A 22,004-nucleotide genomic window follows, 5' to 3' on the forward strand; every position below is an offset into this window, starting at 1 on the left:
TGGTACCAATAAAAACATCAGTTCGACCAACAAAAAACAAGCCCTCATGTGACTGTGGGACGAAATATGGAAAAATTTATAGCTCACAAAATATGGTGATGCAAATACTTGTTTTCGCAATAAAAAGTGTCTTTTAGGGTGTGACAGCAGCTAAACATAAAAACTCGATATACATATGGTATCGCTGTAATCGCACCGACCCAATGAATAACGCCTCCTATTCACTTATACGAGGAATAGCGTAAAAAATAAATAAAACCAATTCTTTACCTGCTGTTGATTTTTTTCATTCTGCCTCCCAAAGATCGCAGCAAGGCTCGGTACACATTTATCCGGCGCTCTGCACTGAGCCCGTACATCGGGGTTTCCGTGTAAACCTCTGAAATACATGATTCAGATGGAACCCCCGGTGGAATATTCCCTATTGTGAGGAAGATGGAGGCACTGTGAATGCCAAAGGACATGTGATCCGGCGGTGTCCGTCTTTTTAGTCATACATAAAAACGCAGTCCGAAAGTTTTGGGCACCTCTGAAAAGGACACCACTTAGCAGAGGCCATATGGAGTCCAGCGTAACTCTGCTGCATCATTATAGTGAATATATCCCTTGGGATATCAATGATTTAGATGGAAACCCCAAAGTAAGTGCTCAGCGTAGACCGCCAGATAAATAAAATCCCTTAACATTATGCAAAATGTTTCACAATAAAATCTTCAACTCAATCCACAAAAAAAGCAAGTCCTAACTCAGGTCCGTCATCTGTTAATGGAAATGTAGTGAGATTTCATGTTATTGCTAGTAAAAAGGCTCTGGAAAAGCGAAATGGCTCCTTACCTCCTTAAAAAAAATTCTGCACTCCCAAATTCAAATGCCCCCCTCCCTTCTGAGCCCAAGTGTGTCTAAACCACATATAGCATCCACATGTTTGTCATTTCTATAGTGATGAGAGCCCGCCTAATTCATGGGTAGATGTATCCAGAAGCATGAGCTGGGCATATTGCGGTGGTGACTGCAACATACTGGTGACTACAGCATACTGGTCCCTGCAACGGCAGTTTGCAATTTTCACTCAGCAACATCCACTGCTGCTTGTTTCTGGAAAACACTTGTGGAGTCAAAATCATCGCTACACCAGTAGATACATTCCCAAAGGGGTGTAATTTCCAAACTGGGGTCACTTGAGGGGGGATTCTGCTTTTCTGGCATTTAGGGGCTCTTTATATAGAGTCTGGAAACTATTCTATAATAATTTGTTCTCCAAGTGTCAAATAGCGCTCCATCCCTCCCGAGTCTCGCTGTCAGGCTAAGCAGTACTGTACAGCCACATATGGGGTATTGCCACATTCAGCAGAAATTGTGTGACACATTTTTACCCATTTCCAAGTATGAAAATGTAAATGTGGGGCTAAAACAATTGTTTTGTGGTAAAAATGTAATTATTTTTTCTTCACTGCACAATGGTATAAAATTCTGTGACACAGCTCTGGTGTCAGTATGATCACTGCACTCCTAGATGAACTCATTCAGAGGTGTAGTTTGTAAAATGTGGTCACTTACAGGGGTTTCTTCTGTTCAGGCCCCTCAGGGGCTCTGCCAATGTGACATGACCCCCTCAAACCAGTGCAGCAAAACCTGCACTGCAATATGGCATTCCTTCCCTTTTAAGCTTTGCACTGTGCCTCAAAAGTAGTTTTCGACACCTATGGGGTTTTGATGTACTCAAGAGAAATTACATAACAAATTGTACTGTTAGTTTTCTCCTATTACCCCTTTTGAAAATTGCAAACTTGGGGTCAAAGCAATATTTTAGTGAAAAAAATAGTAATATTTCTTTTACTCTGCCCAATTTTATACACGTTTGTGAATCGCCTGAGGGTTAAACATACTCAATACACCCCTACATGAATTCCTTGAGAGGCGTAGTTTACAAAATGGGATCACGTGTCAGGGTTTCTGCTGTTTTGGCATGTCAGGGGCAGATCAAATGTGACATGGCATCAGCAACATATTGCAGCCAAAATAGCGGTCATTCTCTTTCCAGCCCTACCATTCACCCAACAAGTCATTTTTCAGCAAATATGGGGTACCATTGTACTTTGGGAAAATTGCAGAACAAATTTTGGTATCCCTTTTCTCCTGTTATTTTTGTGAAAATTTTAAAAAATGGGGCTGAAACAACATTTTTGCTGGGAAAATGTGCTCTTTGATTTTCACCACTCAACATTATAAAATTTTGTGAAGCCCCTGAGGTTTCAAGGTGCTTACCACACATCTAGATAAATTCTTTGAAGGGTCTAGTTTCTAAAATGGGGTCATTTGTGGGGTGTTTCTGCTGTTTAGGCACCTCAGGGGCTCTCCAAATGTGACATAGTGTCGGCTATTGATTCAAGCCAATTTTGTGTTCCAAAAGTCAAATGGTGCTCCTTGCCTTCCAAGCCCTGCAGTGCGCCCAAAAAAGTTTTCCTCTATATATGGGGTATCGGTGTACTCAGGAGAAATCACACAACAAATTTTATAGTGCATTTTCTTCTGTTAGCCTTGTGAAAATGGAAACTATGGCTCCAAAATAACATTTTTGTGGTAAAAAGCTACATGCTCATTTTTTCCTTCCACGTTCTATTAATTCTTATGAAGCATGTGAAAGGTTAATAAACTTCTTGAATGTGGTTTTGAGCACCTTGAGGTGCAGATTTTAGAATGGTGTCACTTTTGGGTAGTTTCTTTCATATAGGCCTCTCAAAGTCACTTCAAATGTGATGTAGTCCCTAAAAAAAATGGTTTTGGTAAATTTTATGAAAAAATTAGAAATCGCTGGTCAACTTTAACCCTTATAACTTCGTAACAAAAAAAATTATATTTCAAAAATTGTGCTGATATAAAGTAGACGACATTTGAAAATTTTTATTTATTAACTATTTTGTGTGACATACTGTATCTCTCTGGTATAAGGGCGTAAAGATTAAAATTTTGAAAATTGGGACATTTTCCAAAGTTTCGCCAAATTTCTGATATTTTCAGAAATAAATGCATGTCATATTGAACAAATTTTACCACTATCATGAAGTACAATATGTCATGAAAAAACATTCTCAGAATCAGCGGGATATGTTGAAGTGCTGCAGAGTTATAATCACATAAAGTGATAGTGGTCAGAATTGTAAAAATTGGCTTGGTCACGAAGGCAAAAACAGGCTGTGGTGCGAAAGGGTTAATTCATTTTGTTTCCAGAAATAAATGACCAAAATCCTTCTTATTCTCATGTGTCTTTTATCATAATTTTTACCATTTATCTTTGTTTCTTAAAACTGCTGTTTCTCCATGGTACACAGTGAAATTACACAGTATTTCTGGGAATAATCTTGCCTTTCACTTTCTTCTCTAGATGAAATGAATGATCATCAGAACACCCTGTCCTACATCCTCATCAATCCTTCCCCGGACACCAGACTGGAACTGAATGATGTTGTGTAAGTCAAGAGGAGAACGCAGAGATCTCATCCACTATATTTTTCTTTATTCATGCAACACTTCACTCAGGAGTGGTTAGGTATATAATACTGTCCGCATTCAGGGTTTGTAAGGAGACGGCATTACAGAGCAGGTTAATTTTCACATCCTTGAGTCTTGTAGTAATCATTGCTTGTGACTAGACATAAGCTCAATAACAAAGGAAACACATTTTATTACATGAGCAGTAGAGAAGAAAGGGGCCATCAGATCATTAAGAGAGATTGTACATACAGCAAGAAGGATGCAAGTTAAGGACAACAGTATGTGCAGACTTCTTGGCTTCAGAATAGTCCTTTGTACATGTATAACTTAGTCTCAATATATAGTCTATCTATCTATCTATCTATCTATCTATCTATCTATCTATCCGATATCGATCTAGCATCTATCTTCTATCTATCTATCTTCAAGTATGCTGGACTGAAACATTGTATAAATGAGCAAATAAAATTCCATTTTCATTTTCAACTTAAAATGTAGTACTTTTCTATATATATGTACGTTTTACTGTATATATTTGCCTTGTTAAACTGTGTGACAAGAATCTACACCCAATATCAGAATGCACTTTCAGAAGCAGCTTACATAGGATACTGAGCACAAACGTCATTTTTTCTGTACCCAATGTCTTTGGTCTGGCACCAGCTGTGAAGGTTTCTCATCCTACCTCTCTTGTTCTCTAATAAAATATAGAGAAGGAGACTGGGGTGGAGAGAGGTGTTCTGCAGGATCACAAATTAGGATGGTGATGTACACCAATCAGCGGTAACATTAAAATCACTGACGTTGTGAAGAGACTAATAGAATATCTTGTTACATTGACAAATGTTAAACTGTGGTATATACAGGGTGAGCCATTTATATGGATACACCTAAATAAAATGGGAATGGTTGGTGATATCAACTTCCTGTTTGTGGCACATTAGTATATGGGAGGGGGAAAACTTTTCAACATGGGTGGTAACCATTGCAGCCATTTTGAAGTCGGCCATTTTGGATCTAACTTTATTTATTCCATTGGGAAGAGGGTCATGTGACACATCAAACTTATTGAGAATTTCACAAGACGAACAACGGTGTGCTTGGTTTTAACATACCGTATATACTCGAGGATAAGCCGACCCGAGTATAAGCCGACCCCCCTAATTTTGCCACAAAAAACTGGGAAAACTTATTGACTCGAGTATAAGCCTAAGGTGGGAAATGCAGCAGCTACCGGTTAATGTCAAAAATAAAAATATATACCAATAAAAGTAAAATTAATTGAGACATCAGTAGGTTAAGTGTTTTTGAATATCCATATTGAATCAGGAGCCCCATATAATTCTCCATACAGTTCATGATGGGCCCCATAAGATGCTCCATATTAAAATATACCCCATATAATGCTGCACAATGGTTAATAATGGCCCCATAAGATGCTCCATAGAAACATTTGCCCCATACAATGCTGCATAAAGGTTTATGGCCCCATAAGATGCTCCACACATTATGGCCCCATAAGATGCTCCACACATTAGGGGCCCCATGAGATGCTCCATACATTATGGCCCCATGAGATGCTCCACACATTATGGCCCCGTAAGATGCTCCACATATTATGGCCCCATAAGATGCTCCACACATTATGGCCCCATGAGATGCTCCATACATTATGGCCCCATGAGATGCTCCACACATTATGGCCCCATAAGATGCTCCACACATTATGGCCCCATGAGATGCTCCACACATTATGGACCCATACATTGTGGCCCCATGAGAGGCTCCACACATTAGGGGCCCCATGAGATGCTCCACACATTATGCCCCATACGATGCTCCTTACATTGTGGCCCCATGAGATGCTCCACACATTAGGGGCCCCATGAGATGGTGCACACATTAGGGGCCCCATGAGATGCTCCTCATATATGCCCCATAAGATGCTCCTCATATATGCCCCATAAGATGCTCCTCATATATGCCCCATAAGATGCTCCATACATTTGCCCCATTTGCTGTTGCTGCGATTAAAATTAAAAAAAATCACATACTCACCTCTCTTCGCTCAGGCCCCTGGCACTTGCGATAGTCACCTTCCACGTTCCATCACTGCACTGACTGTTCAGGCAGAGGGCAGCGCGCACACTAATCGCGTCATCGCGCCCTCTGACCTGAACAGTCACAGCCAGAGGACGGAAGACAGAGCAACGCGCAGCGATGGAACGTGGAAGGTGACTATCGTGCAAGGCTCCCCCTCCCCTGATATACTCACCTGCTCCCGGCGTGGTCCCCTGGCAGCGTCTCACTGTCAGATGGTCTCCGGGAGCCGGCGGTATCTTCCTGTGTTCAGCGGTCACGTACCACTCATTAGAGTAATGAATATGCGTGCATATTCATTACTTTAATGAGCAGTACCACGTGGCCGCTGAACACAGGAAGTGCTGCCCGGAGACCATGAGACATGCAGGGACAGCGCCAGGAGTAGGTAAGTATATCACAGCTGCCACTCCCCCTCACCTGCCGACCCCACACCGACAATGACTCGAGTATAAGCCGAGAGGGTCACTTTCAGCCCAAAAAAGTGGGCTGAAAATCTCGGCTTATACTCGAGTATATACGGTAACTCTATTCTTTCATGAGTTATTTACAAGTTTATGACCACTGGTAAAATGAGTTCAAAGTGCTGCCAATTGTGTTGGATTGTTTAAGCAATTGTCTTCTCCCACTCTTGACACACTGATAGCAACACCGCAGGAGAAATGCTAGCACAGGCTCCCAGTATCTATTGTTTCAGATGCTGCACATATTGTATCTTCACAGCATAGACAATTGCCTTCAGTTGACCCCAAAGATAAAAGTCTAAGGAGGTCAGATCAGGAGACCTTGGTGGCCATTCAACTGGCCCATGACAACCATCATGATGATGTGTTTCCCTCTTTATGCACTGAAGATGGCAAGTTCCCCGATTTTTTCCAGCAAGATGGTGCACCACCACATTATGGGTGTCAGGTCCGAGCATTCGTACATGAACAATTTCCTGGAAAGTGGATTGGTTGTTGTGGACCAGTTGAATGGCCACCAAGGTCTCCCAATCTGACCCCCTTAGACTTTTATCTTTGGGGTCATCTGAAGGCCATTTTCTATGCTGGGAAGATACAAGATGTGCAGCATCTGAAACAATGGATACTAGAAGCCTGTGCTCGCATTTCTTCTGCGGTGTTGCTATCAGTGTGTCAAGAGTGGGAGAAGGGGGTTGCATTGACAATCCAACACAATGGGCAGCACTTTGAACACATTTTATAAGCGGTAATAAACTTGTAAATAACTAATGAAGTAATAAAGATACGTTAAAACCAAGCACACCATTGTTTTTCTTTTGAAATTTTCAATAAGTTTGATGTGTCACATGACCCTCTTCCCATTGGAAAAAATAAAGTTGGATCCAAAATGGTCAACTTTAAAATGGCCGCCATGGTCATCACCTATCTAGAAAAGTTTTCCCCTTCCCATATACTAATGTGCCACAAACAGGAAGTTGATATCACCAACCATTTACATGTCATTTAGGTGTATCCATATAAATGGCCCACCCAAAAATGTTTACCTCATCATTGAACATAATGTTCTGTGCAAACTGAGGGTCATGTTACAATTTTTGTTTTGCCCATTCTGCAAATTCAGAGTGCTGATCTGGGTCATCCTGCATTTTGTCAGGGTGCCATTTGTGAGTAGCTAATATCCACCAAAGGGATGTTCGACTGATGCCAGATCGGTGCACTGAATTTGCAGAATGGGCAAAACAAAAATTGTTACGGGACCCTCAGTTTACACAGAGCATTATGTTCAGTGTTGAGGCAAACTTTTTTGGGCGGGCCATTTATATGGATATATCTAAATAAAATGGGAATGGTGACAGTTTTCTTGCGTAGGGTATCTTGAATTGAAATCTGCTGCAATGACCCGAGTACTGCTTTCACCAGACATCAACACAATTTCTATCAGCTCCTCACGCATTAACCACTGCGACATGTCAATGGCTGTAAACAAAGAGAAACTTGTAAATAACTCATGAAAGAATAAAGTTACGTTAAAACCAAGCACACCATTGTTTTTCTTGCAAAATCCTCAATAAGTTTGAAGTGTCACGTGACCATCTTCCCATTGGATAAAATAAAGTTGGATCCAAAATGGCTGACTTCAAAATGGCTGCCATGGTCACCACCCATCTTGAAAAACTTTCCCCCTCCCATATACTAACGTGCCACAAACAGGAAGTTGATGTCACCAACCATTCCCATTTTATTTAGGTGTATCCATGTACATCGCCCACCCTGTATATGCAAGTATTCATATCTTAGGTTAGTGTGCTGGAAACAGGAAAATGGGCAAGTGGCAGGATCTGTATGACTTTCACATTTTCCAAAATATGATCGTTAGTCAACTGGGTCTCAAGGCATGTTCAACATGTCATCACAGGTGGAAAGTTAGCAAAAAACTGAGTGATGACACTATGACATTATAAATACCCTATCTCCCTAAATTTCAAGTAAACAGGAGGATATATAATTAAAAAAATATAATTAATCTTTAAAACAGGCATAACATTTAGTTTGATTTGGATATTGTTGTGTATGGTAATTTAGATTCATCCACACTCACTGAAAAGGTTTTACAAGAATGATATAGAGAAGAAGTGACTAATGCTTTAGGGGTAACCATCCATTTGAAATTACACCATCTACTATATAATTGTCTAAGGGTCACTTCTGTCTGTCCTTCTGTCTGTCTGTCTGTCTGTTACGGTTATTTGTTCGCTGATTGGTCTCGGCAGCTGCCTGTCATGGCTGCCGCGACCAATCAGTGACGCGTACAGTCCGGAAGAAAATGGCCACTCCTTACTCCCCGCACTCACTGCCCGGCGCCCGCATACACCCCTCCGCTCACCGCTCACACAGGGTTAATGGCGGCGGTAACAGACCGCGTTATGCCGTGGGTAACGCACTCCGTTACCGCTGCTATTAACCCTGTGTGACCAACTTTTCACTATTCATGCTGCCTACGCGGCATGAATAGTAAAACGATGTAATGTTAAAAATAATAAAAAAATAAAAAATCGTTATATACTCACCATTAGGGTTGAGCGAAACGGGTCGATCATTTTCAAAAGTCGCCGACTTTTGGCTAAGTCGGCGTCTCATGAAACCCGATCCGACCCCTGTGCTTGTCGGCCATGCGGTACGCGACTTTCGCGCCAAAGTCGCGTTTCAATGACGCGAAAAGCGCCATTTCTCAGCCAATGAAGGTGAACGCAGAGTGTGGGCAGCGTGATGACATAGATCCTGGTCCCCACCATCTTAGAGAAGGGCATTGCAGTGATTGGCTTGCTGTCTGCGGCGTCACAGGGGCTATAAAGGGGCGTTCCCGCCGACCGCCATCTTACTGCTGCTGATCTGAGCTTAGGGACAGGTTGCTGCCGCTTCATCAGAAGCAGGGAGAGCGTTAGGCAGGGTCCACTAACCACCAAACCGCTTGTGCTGCAGCGATTTCCACTGTCCAACACCACCTTCGGTGTGCAGGGACTGTGGAAGCTATTTTTTTTTTTTTTTTCCCCTCAGCGCTGTAGCTCATTGGGCTGCCCTAGAAGGCTCCGTGATAGCTGTATTGCTGTGTGTACGCCACTGTGGAAACCAACTGCTTTTTTCAAAGCACATATCCTCTTGTTCCTTCCTTTCTGCACAGCTATCTTTTCTGTTTGTCCACACTTTTTATTTAATTTGTGCATCAGTCCACTCCTATTGCTGCCTGCCATACCTGGCTTACATTACTGCAGGGAGATAGTAATTGTAGGACAGTTTTTTTTTTTTTTTTGTTTGTTTTTTGTGGGAGATTAAGATTGGCATTTCTGCTACAGTGCCATCCCTGTGTGTGCCATCTCTCACTGAGTGGGCCATAGAAAGCCTATTTATTTTTTCCGTGATTTGTGTTCTAAAATCTACCTCAACACAAAAACACTACATCAATCAGTGGGAGAAAAATATTGGCCTCAGTCAGGGCTTGTGTGCCACTGCTGTGTGTGCTATCTCTCATTCAGTGGGCTATAGCAAGCCTATTTTTTTTTTTTTTTTTTTTTTAATATTATTTGGTTTCTAATTCTCCCTGAAAAAAAAAAAAAAAACCTAAAAAAACAGTGGGAGAATAATATTGCCCTTTCAGCTTGTGTGCCAGTCTTGACTCCTGGGTGTGCCACCTCTCTCCCTCTCATTCAGTGGGCCATAGAAAGCCTATTTATTTTTTTTTTTTAATATTATTGGGTTTCTAAAGTCTCCCTGAAAAAACAAAAAATACATAAAAAAACAGTGGGAGAGTAATATTGCCCTTTCAGCTTGTGTGCCAGTCTTGACTCCTGGGTGTGCCACCTCTCTCCCTCTCATTCAGTGGGCCATAGAAAGCCTATTTATTTTTTTTTTTTAAATATTATTGGGTTTCTAAAGTCTCCCTGAAAAAACAAAAAATACATAAAAAAACAGTGGGAGAGTAATATTGCCCTTTCAGCTTGTGTGCCAGTCTTGACTCCTGGGTGTGCCACCTCTCTCCCTTTCATTCAGTGGGCCATAGAAAGCCTATTTATTTTTTTTTTTTAATATTATTTGGTTTCTAATTCTCCCTGAAAAAAAAAAAAAAAACCTAAAAAAACAGTGGGAGAATAATATTGCCCTTTCAGCTTGTGTGCCAGTCTTGACTCCTGGGTGTGCCACCTCTCTCCCTCTCATTCAGTGGGCCATAGAAAGCCTATTTATTTTTTTTTTAAATATTATTGGGTTTCTAAAGTCTCCCTGAAAAAACAAAAAATACATAAAAAAACAGTGGGAGAGTAATATTGCCCTTTCAGCTTGTGTGCCAGTCTTGACTCCTGGGTGTGCCACCTCTCTCCCTTTCATTCAGTGGGCCATAGAAAGCCTATTTATTTTTTCCGTGATTTGTGTTCTAAAATCTACCTCAACACAAAAACACTACATCAATCAGTGGGAGAAAAATATTGGCCTCAGTCAGGGCTTGTGTGCCACTGCTGTGTGTGCTATCTCTCATTCAGTGGGCTATAGCAAGCCTATTTTTTTTTTTTTTTTTTTTTTTTTAATATTATTTGGTTTCTAAAGTCTCCCTGAAAAAAAAAAAAAACCTAAAAAAACAGTGGGAGAGTAATATTGCCCTTTCAGCTTGTGTGCCAGTCTTGACTCCTGGGTGTGCCACCTCTCTCCCTCTCATTCAGTGGGCCATAGAAAGCCTATTTATTTTTTTTTTTAAATATTATTGGGTTTCTAAAGTCTCCCTGAAAAAACAAAAAATACATAAAAAAACAGTGGGAGAGTAATATTGCCCTTTCAGCTTGTGTGCCAGTCTTGACTCCTGGGTGTGCCACCTCTCTCCCTTTCATTCAGTGGGCCATAGAAAGCCTATTTATTTTTTTTTTTAATATTATTGGGTTTCTAATTCTCCCTGAAAAAAAAAAAAAAAACCTAAAAAAACAGTGGGAGAGTAATATTGCCCTTTCAGCTTGTGTGCCAGTCTTGACTCCTGGGTGTGCCACCTCTGTCCCTCTCATTCAGTGGGCCATAGAAAGCCTTGTTTTTTTTTTTTTTTTAATATTATTTGGTTTCTAAAGTCTCCCTGAAAATAAAAAAAAAATACATAAAAAAACAGTGGGAGAGTAATATTGCCATTTCAGCTTGTGTGCCAGTCTTGACTCCTGGGTGTGCCACCTCTGTCCCTCTCATTCAGTGGGCCATAGAAAGCCTTGTTTTTTTGTTTTTTTTTAATATTATTTGGTTTCTAAAGTCTCCCTGAAAATAAAAAAAAAAAAAACATAAAAAAACAGTGGGAGAGTAATATTGCCCTTTCAGCTTGTGTGCCAGTCTTGACTCCTGGGTGTGCCACCTCTGTCCCTCTCATTCAGTGGGCCATAGAAAGCCTTGTTTTTTTTTTTTTTTTTAATATTATTTGGTTTCTAAAGTCTCCCTGAAAATAAAAAAAAAATACATAAAAAAACAGTGGGAGAGTAATATTGCCATTTCAGCTTGTGTGCCAGTCTTGACTCCTGGGTGTGCCACCTCTGTCCCTCTCATTCAGTGGGCCATAGAAAGCCTTGTTTTTTTGTTTTTTTTTTAATATTATTTGGTTTCTAAAGTCTCCCTGAAAATAAAAAAAAAATACATAAAAAAACAGTGGGAGAGTAATATTGCCATTTCAGCTTGTGTGCCAGTCTTGACTCCTGGGTGTGCCACCTCTCTCTCTAATTGTGGGCCATAGAAAGCCTTTTTATTTTTTTCCTTCATTTGTGTTTTAAAATCAACCTCAACACAAAAACACTACATCAATCAGTGGGAGAAAAATATTGGCCTCAGTCAGGGCTTGTGTGCCACTCCTGTGCGTGCCATCTCTCATTCAGTGGGCCATAGAAAGCCTTGTTTTTTTGTTTTTTTTTAAATATTATTTGGTTTCTAAAGTCTCACAGAGAAAAAAAAAAAAAAAAATTAGGTGGGAGATTAATATTGACATTAGTGCTTGAGTGACAGTCCTGCGTGTGTGTCATCTCTGTGATTTGGTGTCACAGAAAACAGAGTGTGTAACATTGTGCCTGATTTTCCTTGTGGTCTCACCAACCTGTTAAGGGATATTGAAATCATACTGAAGTTATAGCTCACCGTGTAAGTTGTTTGACAGCAACAAATAAAGTTAGTTTGGTTACGATTTTTAAACAATGAGGAAGTCTGGTGCAAGAGGTCGTCGTGGGCGTTCATTGTCAGCTGGTAATGATGGTAGTGGTAGTGGAGCATCAGGTGGTCGTGGGGATAAAAATATTCCACCTAAGTCTGGAGCTGTGGAGCCAGTTTCGTCGTCAGGCTACACAAGGCCTCGAACGCTCTCTTTTCTGGGAGTAGGAAAACCGCTTTTAAAGGCTGATCAGCAACAGCAAGTTTTGGCTTACATTGCAGACTCAGCCTCTAGCTCTTTTGCCTCCTCTTCCGAAACTGGTAAATGTAAAAGCAGCGCGTCGCTTGTGGATGTTCACGGTCAGGGACAAGTCGCTTCCTTGTCCTCCTCAGCAAAAACTACAACAAGAGAGAAGGATGCAGCAGGCGACACAACGGGTCACTCCATGGAGCTCTTTACACATACCGTCCCTGGCTTAGAAAGTGAAACATTTAACAGGCCATGCCCATTACAAGTAGATTCTGACATGGAGTGCACTGATGCACAGCCACAGCCAGAGTACTATGCTGCTCCTTTGACTCAGACCACCACATTGCCCTCTCAGGGTACAGATCCACAATCAGACCCTGATGAGACTATGTTGCCCCGCCACGAACGCTATACCACCGACCGACACAGTGACACAGACGAAGTTGCACACGAGCTCGAAGAGGAGGTAATAGATGACCCAGTTATTGACCCCGATTGGCAGCCATTGGGGGAACAGGGTGCAGGCGGCAGTAGTTCAGAAGCGGAGGTGGAGGAGGGGCCGCAGCAGGCATCAACATCGCAACAGGTTCCATCTGCCGGGCCCGTATCTGGCCCAAAACGCGTGTCAAAGCCAAAACCTGTTGGAGGACAGCGTGGCCATCCGGTTAAAGCTCAGTCTGCAATCCCTGAAAAGGGATCCGAGTCTAGGAAGAGTGCAGTCTGGCATTTTTTTAAACAACATCCAACTGATCAGCGCAAAGTCATCTGTCAAAAATGTTCAACTAGCTTAAGCAGAGGTCAGAATCTGAAAAGTCTAAATACTAGTTGCATGCATAGACACTTAACCACCATGCATTTTCAAGCCTGGACTAACTACCAAACGTCCCTTAAGGTTGTAGCACCCTCGGCCAATGAAGCTAGTCAGCAACGCAACATCCCTTCCGTCACTGTAAGGCCACCATTTTCCGCACCACCGGCAGTATCTGTGCAGGTTTCTTTGCCAGCCAAAAGCAGTCAGGGTCAGGGAATCACCAGTTTAGTAGGAGGAAATATTGCATCTAGGGCACCGGCGGAAACAATACCGTCTCCAACCGTCTCTCAGTCTGCCATGTACACCGGCACACCCGAAAGTTCCACGATCTCCTGCTCTCCAGTCCAGCTCACCCTACATGAGACTCTGGTTAGAAAAAGGAAGTACTTATCCTCGCATCCGCGTACACAGGGTTTTAACGCCCACATAGCTAGACTAATCTCGTTAGAGATGATGCCCTACCGTTTAGTTGAAAGCGAAGCTTTTAAAGCCCTGATGGAGTACGCTGAACCACGATACGAGCTACCTAGTCGACACTTTTTTTCCAGAAAAGCCATCCCAGCCCTGCACCAGCATGTTAAACAGCGCATCGTCCATGCACTTAGGCAATCTGTGAGTACAAAGGTGCACCTGACTACAGATGCATGGACCAGTAGGCATGGCCAGGGACGTTATGTGTCCATCACGGCACACTGGGTGAATGTGGTGGATGCAGGGTCCACAGGCGACATCAATTTAGGGACAGTTGTGCCTAGCCCACGGTCTAGGAAACAGTTGGCTGTAGGCGTTCGCACCCCCTCCTCCTCCTCCTCGTCCTCCTGCAGAAGCTACAGCTCTTCCACAGAACGCAGTCGGCCAACCACTCCATCGGCAGATGACACTGTTGCACACCAGTTGTCCCATTATGGGCCAGCTACTGCCAAGCGTCAGCAGGCTGTATTGGCTATGAAGTGTTTGGGCGACAACAGACACACCGCGGAAGTTCTGTCCGAGTTCTTGCAACAAGAAACGCAGTCGTGGCTGGGCACAGTAGATCTTGAGGCAGGCAAGGTAGTGAGTGATAACGGAAGGAATTTCATGGCTGCCATCTCCCTTTCCCAACTGAAACACATTCCTTGCCTGGCTCACACCTTAAACCTGGTGGTGCAGTGCTTATTGAAAACTTATCCTGGGTTCTCCGACCTGCTCCTCAAAGTGCGTGCACTTTGCTCACATATCCGACGTTCGCCTGTACACGCCAGCCGTATGCAGACCTATCAGCGGTCTTTGAACCTTCCCCAGCATCGCCTAATCATAGACGTTGCAACAAGGTGGAACTCAACACTGCACATGCTTCAGAGACTGTGCGAACAGAGGCGTGCTGTTATTTATTTGTGGGAGGATACACGGGCAGGCAGTAGGATGGCAGACATGGAGTTGTCAGGTGTGCAGTGGTCGAAGATACAAGACATGTGTCAAGTCCTTCAGTGTTTTGAGGAATGCACACGGCTGGTTAGTGCAGACAACGCCGTAATAAGCATGAGCATCCCCCTAATGCGTCTGCTGATGCAAAGTTTGACGCACATAAAGGAGCAGGCGTCTGCACCAGAGGAAGAGGGAAGCCTTGATGACAGTCAGCCATTGTCTGGTCAGGGCAGTGTACAGGACGAGGTAGCGGGCGAAGAGGAGGTGGAGGACGAGGAGGATGATGGGGATGAGTATATTTTTAATGCGGAAACTTTCACGGGGGCACAGGAAATTGGTTGCGTGTCACGGCCGGGTTCTGGTTTTTTGAGGGACACAAGTGACGTAGATTTGCCTGCAACTGCCCCTCAACCAATCACAACCGGAGATTTGACAACTGGAACTTTGGCCCACATGGCGGATTATGCCTTACGTATCCTAAAAAGGGACACACGCATTACGAAAATGATGAACGATGACGATTACTGGTTGGCCTGCCTCCTTGATCCACGCTATAAAGGCAAATTGCAAAATATTATGCCACATGAGAACTTGGAACTAATATTAGCAACCAAACAATCAACTCTTGTTGACCGTTTGCTTCAGGCATTCCCAGCACACAGCGCACGTGATCGTTCTCACACAAGCTCCAGGGGGCAGCAGACTAGGAGTGTTAGGGGTGCACACATCAGAAGTGGCGTTGGACAGAGGGGTTTTCTGACCAGGTTGTGGAGTGATTTTGCTATGACCGCAGACAGGACAGGTACTGCTGCATCAATTGAAAGTGACAGGAGACAACATTTGTCCAGTATGGTTACTAACTATTTTTCATCCCTTATCGATGTTCTCCCTCAACCGTCATTCCCATTTGATTACTGGGCCTCCAAATTAGACACCTGGCCAGAATTGGCAGAATATGCATTGCAGGAGCTTGCTTGCCCGGCAGCAAGTGTCCTATCAGAAAGAGTATTCAGTGCTGCAGGTTCAATATTAACCGAAAAAAGGACTCGTCTGGCTACCCAAAATGTTGACGATCTAACATTCATTAAAATGAACCACAACTGGATTTCGAAATCTTTTGCCCCACCTTGCCCGGCCGACACCTAGCTTTCCTATGAAAAGCTCTTGCCTGTGAATTACTTTTCTAATGTCTAATTTGCTGCAGCTGATTGTACAGCATACGACATGTTTACACCTCCCTAAATGGCAAAACTCCCCACACGGGGCCGTGGTATCGCGACTTGGCGCAAGCACCCGTGAGACTGCTGTTTGTCTGAAGAGGTGGGTGTGCTCGCTTTTGGTTGACGGCATTGCTACTGGGTCCCTCATAGTACAATGTAGTATCTCTGGCGGTGGTGGTGCGCACCCAACGTCAGACACACCGTTGTAACATGAGGGGCCCTGGGGCGGTCCCGCCGGCCTCAAGAGAGTTCCCCCCTACCCCAGCTCAAAATGTGCTCTACCACGTGCAAAATTATGTCGCACAGCTCCACCAATCTTTAGTCTATTCGCTGACATCATTCAATGTCTGGCACTGACAATACAAATTTGTAGACATCTATGATGCAACTTAAAGTAGTCTGTGTCTGTGTCCTATATTGGCACCATTAAATAGTTACTGCCAAATTACTATGTCAGAAACTCAGTAGATGAGCCCACCCCTGTACCTAAGTATGCCACCTTTTTTTTTTGTTTTGGTTGTTTTGCGAGACATTAACATCTATTTATATTTTGGGAGTACTGGGACAGACACTCCTTGCACTACTCCTCCACTCACCACCAAGCTGCCTGTGTATCCATGTAACCGCTGTAAAACTGCCATGAGCCTATTGTTTGTTATTTTAGGCCTTTGATAGCCTGTCTGCGGTCCCTACTTTAAATACTCCTCCACTGACCACCAAGCTGCCTGCCCGTGTATCCATGTAACCGCTGTGAAACTGCCATGAGCCTATTGTTTGTTATGTTAGGCCTTTGATAGCCTGTCTGCGGTCCCTACTTTAAATACTCCTCCACTGACCAGACCACTGCTGCCCGTGTACCCCTGGAACCAATTATAAAGTGCCTACAGCCAGCCCATTTTCTTATGTTAGGCCTTTGAAGCCTGTCTGCGGTCCCTACTTTAAATACTCCTCCACTGACCAGACCACTGCTGCCCGTGTACCCCTGGAACCAATTATAAAGTGCCTACAGCCAGCCCATTTTCTTATGTTAGGCCTTTGAAGCCTGTCTGCGGTCCCTACTTTAAATACTCCTCCACTCACCACCACCAAGCTGCCTGCCCGTGTATCCATGTAACCGCTGTGAAACTGCCATGAGCCTATTGTTTGTTATGTTAGGCCTTTGATAGCCTGTCTGCGGTCCCTACTTTAAATACTCCTCCACTGACCAGACCACTGCTGCCCGTGTACCCCTGGAACCAATTATAAAGTGCCTACAGCCAGCCCATTTTCTTATGTTAGGCCTTTGAAGCCTGTCTGCGGTCCCTACTTTAAATACTCCTCCACTCACCACCACCAAGCTGCCTGCCCGTGTATCCATGTAACCGCTGTGAAACTGCCATGAGCCTATTGTTTGTTATTTTAGGCCTTTGATAGCCTGTCTGCGGTCCCTACTTTAAATACTCCTCCACTCACCACCAAGCTGCCTGTGTATCCATGTAACCGCTGTAAAACTGCCATGAGCCTATTGTTTGTTATTTTAGGCCTTTGATAGCCTGTCTGCGGTCCCTACTTTAAATACTCCTCCACTCACCACCAAGCTGCCTGCCCGTGTATCCATGTAACCGCTGTGAAACTGCCATGAGCCTATTGTTTGTTATGTTAGGCCTTTGATAGCCTGTCTGCGGTCCCTACTTTAAATACTCCTCCACTGACCAGACCACTGCTGCCCGTGTACCCCTGGAACCAATTATAAAGTGCCTACAGCCAGCCCATTTTCTTATGTTAGGCCTTTGAAGCCTGTCTGCGGTCCCTACTTTAAATACTCCTCCACTGACCAGACCACTGCTGCCCGTGTACCCCTGGAACCAATTATAAAGTGCCTACAGCCAGCCCATTTTCTTATGTTAGGCCTTTGAAGCCTGTCTGCGGTCCCTACTTTAAATACTCCTCCACTGACCAGACCACTGCTGCCCGTGTACCCCTGGAACCAATTATAAAGTGCCTACAGCCAGCCCATTTTCTTATGTTAGGCCTTTGAAGCCTGTCTGCGGTCCCTCCTTCCACTAGTCCTCCACTGGCCAGACCACTGCTGCCCGTGTACCCCTGGAACCAATTATAAAGTGCCTACAGCCAGCCCATTTTTTTATGTTAGGCCTTTGAAGCCTGTCTGCAGTCCCTCCTTCCACTAGTCCTCCACTGGCCAGACCACTGCTGCCCGTGTACCCCTGGAACCAATTATAAAGTGCCTACAGCCAGCCCATTTTTTTATGTTAGGCCTTTGAAGCCTGTCTGCGGTCCCTCCTTCCACTAGTCCTCCACTGGCCAGACCACTGCTGCCCGTGTACCCCTGGAACCAATTATAAAGTGCCTACAGCCAGCCCATTTTTTTATGTTAGGCCTTTGAAGCCTGTCTGCGGTCCCTCCTTCCACTAGTCCTCCACTGGCCAGACCACTGCTGCCCGTGTACCCCTGGAACCAATTATAAAGTGCCTACAGCCAGCCCATTTTTTTATGTTAGGCCTTTGAAGCCTGTCTGCGGTCCCTCCTTCCACTAGTCCTCCACTGGCCAGACCACTGCTGCCCGTGTACCCCTGGAACCAATTATAAAGTGCCTACAGCCAGCCCATTTTTTTATGTTAGGCCTTTGAAGCCTGTCTGCGGTCCCTCCTTCCACTAGTCCTCCACTGGCCAGACCACTGCTGCCCGTGTACCCCTGGAACCAATTATAAAGTGCCTACAGCCAGCCCATTTTTTTATGTTAGGCCTTTGAAGCCTGTCTGCGGTCCCTCCTTCCACTAGTCCTCCACTGGCCAGACCACTGCTGCCCGTGTACCCCTGGAACCAATTATAAAGTGCCTACAGCCAGCCCATTTTCTGATGTTAGGCCTTTGAAGCCTGTCTGCGGTCCCTACTTTAAATACTCCTCCACTCACCACCACCAAGCTGCCTGCCCGTGTATCCATGTAACCGCTGTGAAACTGCCATGAGCCTATTGTTTGTTATTTTAGGCCTTTGATAGCCTGTCTGCGGCCCCTACTTGCAATACTCCTCCACTGACCACAATGCTGCCTGGAGTGCCTGCCTGTGTATCCATGTAACCGATGTAAAACTGCCATGACTGCCTACTGTTTGTTATTTTAGGCCTTTGATAGCCTGTCTGCAGCCCCTACTTGCAATACTCCTCCACTGACCACACCAATGCTGCCCGTGTACCCCTGGAACCTATTTAAAAGTTCATAGAGCCTAGTTATATATTTTATTTACTATTAATAAGGCCATGATGGACTACGCTGTACCACGCTACAAGCTAACCAGTCGACACTTCTTTTGCGAGAAAAGCCATCCCAACCCTCCACCAGCATGTAGAAGACCGCATTGTCCATGCACTCTGGCAATCTGTGAGTACAAAGGTGCACCTGACAACAGACGCATGGACCTGTAGGCATGGCCACGGAAGATTACGTGTCCATTACGGCGCAATGGGTTAATGTGGTGGATGCATGGTCCACAGGGGACAGCCTACTAAGTCTGTCTGCAGTCCCTAATTCAAATTGTCCTCCACTGTCTAAATCGGAACTTCCACCTTCTGGCTTTCGGCCTATAGTATCAGAAATTAAACTGCATTTGGCCTTCAACTTTGGTTAGGGCCTACTAACGGCTTCTGCCCCTCCCTGGTGTTGTCCTCAACTAAATAAAGCTGAGCTTCAACCTTCCGGCTCTCATTATGTGGTTTTAAAAAAAAAAATGGTGGTTAGGGCCTACTAACGGCTTCTGCCCCTCCCTGGTGTTGTCCTCAACTAAATAAAGCTGAGCTTCAACCTTCCGGCTCTCATTAAGTGGTTTTAAAAAAAAAATGGTGGTTAGGGCCTACTAACGGCTTCTGCCCCTCCCTGGTGTTGTCCTCAACTAAATAAAGCTGAGCTTCAACCTTCCGGCTCTCATTATGTGGTTTTAAAAAAAAAAATGGTGGTTAGGGCCTACTAACGGCTTCTGCCCCTCCCTGGTGTTGTCCTCAACTAAATAAAGCTGAGCTTCAACCTTCCGGCTCTCATTAAGTGGTTTTAAAACAAAAATGGTGGTTAGGGCCTACTAACGGCTTCTGCCCCTCCCTGGTGTTGTCCTCAACTAAATAAAGCTGAGCTTCAACCTTCCGGCTCTCATTATGTGGTTTTAAAAAAAAAAATGGTGGTTAGGGCCTACTAACGGCTTCTGCCCCTCCCTGGTGTTGTCCTCAACTAAATAAAGCTGAGCTTCAACCTTCCGGCTCTCATTAAGTGGTTTTAAAACAAAAATGGTGGTTAGGGCCTACTAACGGCTTCTGCCCCTCCCTGGTGTTGTCCTCAACTAAATAAAGCTGAGCTTCAACCTTCCGGCTCTCATTATGTGGTTTTAAAAAAAAAAATGGTGGTTAGGGCCTACTAACGGCTTCTGCCCCTCCCTGGTGTTGTCCTCAACTAAATAAAGCTGAGCTTCAACCTTCCGGCTCTCATTAAGTGGTTTTAAAAAAAAAATGGTGGTTAGGGCCTACTAACGGCTTCTGCCCCTCCCTGGTGTTGCCCTCAACTAAATAAAGCTGAGCTTCAACCTTCTGCTCCAAATTACCATTTTAAAAAATGCAATAGGCTTTTCCGGCCTACTAAAGGTGTCTGCCACTCCCTGGTGTTGTCCTCAACTGAACAAAGCTGAGCTTCCACATTCTGGCTTTCGCCCTATACTATCAGATATTAAACTGCATTTGGCCTACTAGTGTGGTTAGGCCCTTGAAACAGTGTCTGCTGCTCTTGGGTTTGCTACTCCACTGAACAAAGCAATGCCGCCTGTTTAGTCCTGTTACCAATTTTGAACTGCATGTAGCCTACTTTATTCTTTGGCCCTATATCTGTTTCCTCCTCATCCTGCCCATTGCCCAGCCACTGCTAAATGAGTCTGCTGGTACATTGACCTAGACCACTACATTCCCCTTGTACTCTACACAGCCAGAATCTGTCCCTGCTGAAAGTAAGGTTCCCCTTCCCGCATGTTATACCACCTTACACAGGGACAAAGAGGAAGGTGCAGATGAAAGTGCAGGTTCCTTCATCAGGTGGGGGGGCATACTCGTTGGCGACGTCACTGGCACAGGGCCCCTCAGAGTACGCAAAAGTGTCGCTGCTGGTGGGAGGCGCCCCCGCCATGCAAACACACCGCCGTACTTTGAGGGGCCCTGTGCCAGTGGCAATGCGAACGAGTGGGCCCCCCCCCTGCTTGCTCAGGATCACAGCACTTGCAACTTTTAAATACTTACCTTTCCCTGCAACACCGCCGTGACGTAGTCCGCATTTCCTGGGCCCACGAAAAACTTGAGCCGGCCCTACTCCCCCCACAACTTTTGCCAAATGACCCCCAATTCCCTATGCCCAACTATTATTATAAAGTTAATTAAGATTGACAAGCTTCAGAAACAAGAATGGATGTTTTTGGCATTAAAATGGGCACTGTAGGTGTTTTCCTGGCCTCCACTCACTGCCGACTATGCTTCCCCATTGACTTGCATTGGGTTTCGTGTTTCGGTCGATCCCCGACTTTTAGCGATAATCGGCCGACTGCACTCGACTCGACTCTGGACAAAATCGGGTTTCCCAAAACCCTACTCGATCTTAAAAAAATGAAAGTCGCTCAACCCTACTCACCATCCGTCGGCCCCTCGGATCCACAACCGGACTTTCCCGCTTGCGACGCTCCGGTAACTGCTCCATGCTGTGGTCTCGCGAGATGATGACGTTCTGGTCTCGCCAGACCGCTACGTCATCATCTCGCGAGACTGCAATGCACTCTTGGGACCGGAGCGCACCAGCAGCGTCGCGTCGGTAACCGCTTCGCCGGAAGGTGAGTATATAACTATTTTTTATTTTATTTTTTTTAGCAGGGATATGATGCCCACATTGCTATATACTGCATGGGCTGGCCAATATACTACATGGACTGGGCAATATACTATGTGGCTGGGCAATATAATACGTGGGCTGTGCTATATACTACGTGGCTGGGCAATATACTCCGTGGGCTGTGCTATATACTACGTGGCTGGGCAATATACTACATGGGCTGGGCAATATACTACATGGACTGGGCAATATACTACGTGGCTGGGCAATATA

General features: G+C 44.6%; 1 protein-coding gene across 2 annotated transcripts in view; it reads left to right on the forward strand.

The window, feature by feature from the left end:
* The window catches only part of KCNT2 (potassium sodium-activated channel subfamily T member 2), a 1,359,842-nt gene that overhangs the window by 1,330,335 nt on the left and 7,503 nt on the right, over positions 1 to 22,004 (forward strand). For both annotated transcript variants that reach the window (XM_077277827.1, XM_077277828.1), the window contains one exon: positions 3,383 to 3,467. In XM_077277827.1, the coding sequence (XP_077133942.1) occupies positions 3,383 to 3,467 (85 nt within the window). The remainder of the gene's footprint in view (positions 1 to 3,382; positions 3,468 to 22,004) is intronic.

This window comes from Ranitomeya variabilis, chromosome 8, assembly GCF_051348905.1.
Source record: "Ranitomeya variabilis isolate aRanVar5 chromosome 8, aRanVar5.hap1, whole genome shotgun sequence".
NCBI classification, from domain to species: domain Eukaryota; kingdom Metazoa; phylum Chordata; class Amphibia; order Anura; family Dendrobatidae; genus Ranitomeya; species Ranitomeya variabilis.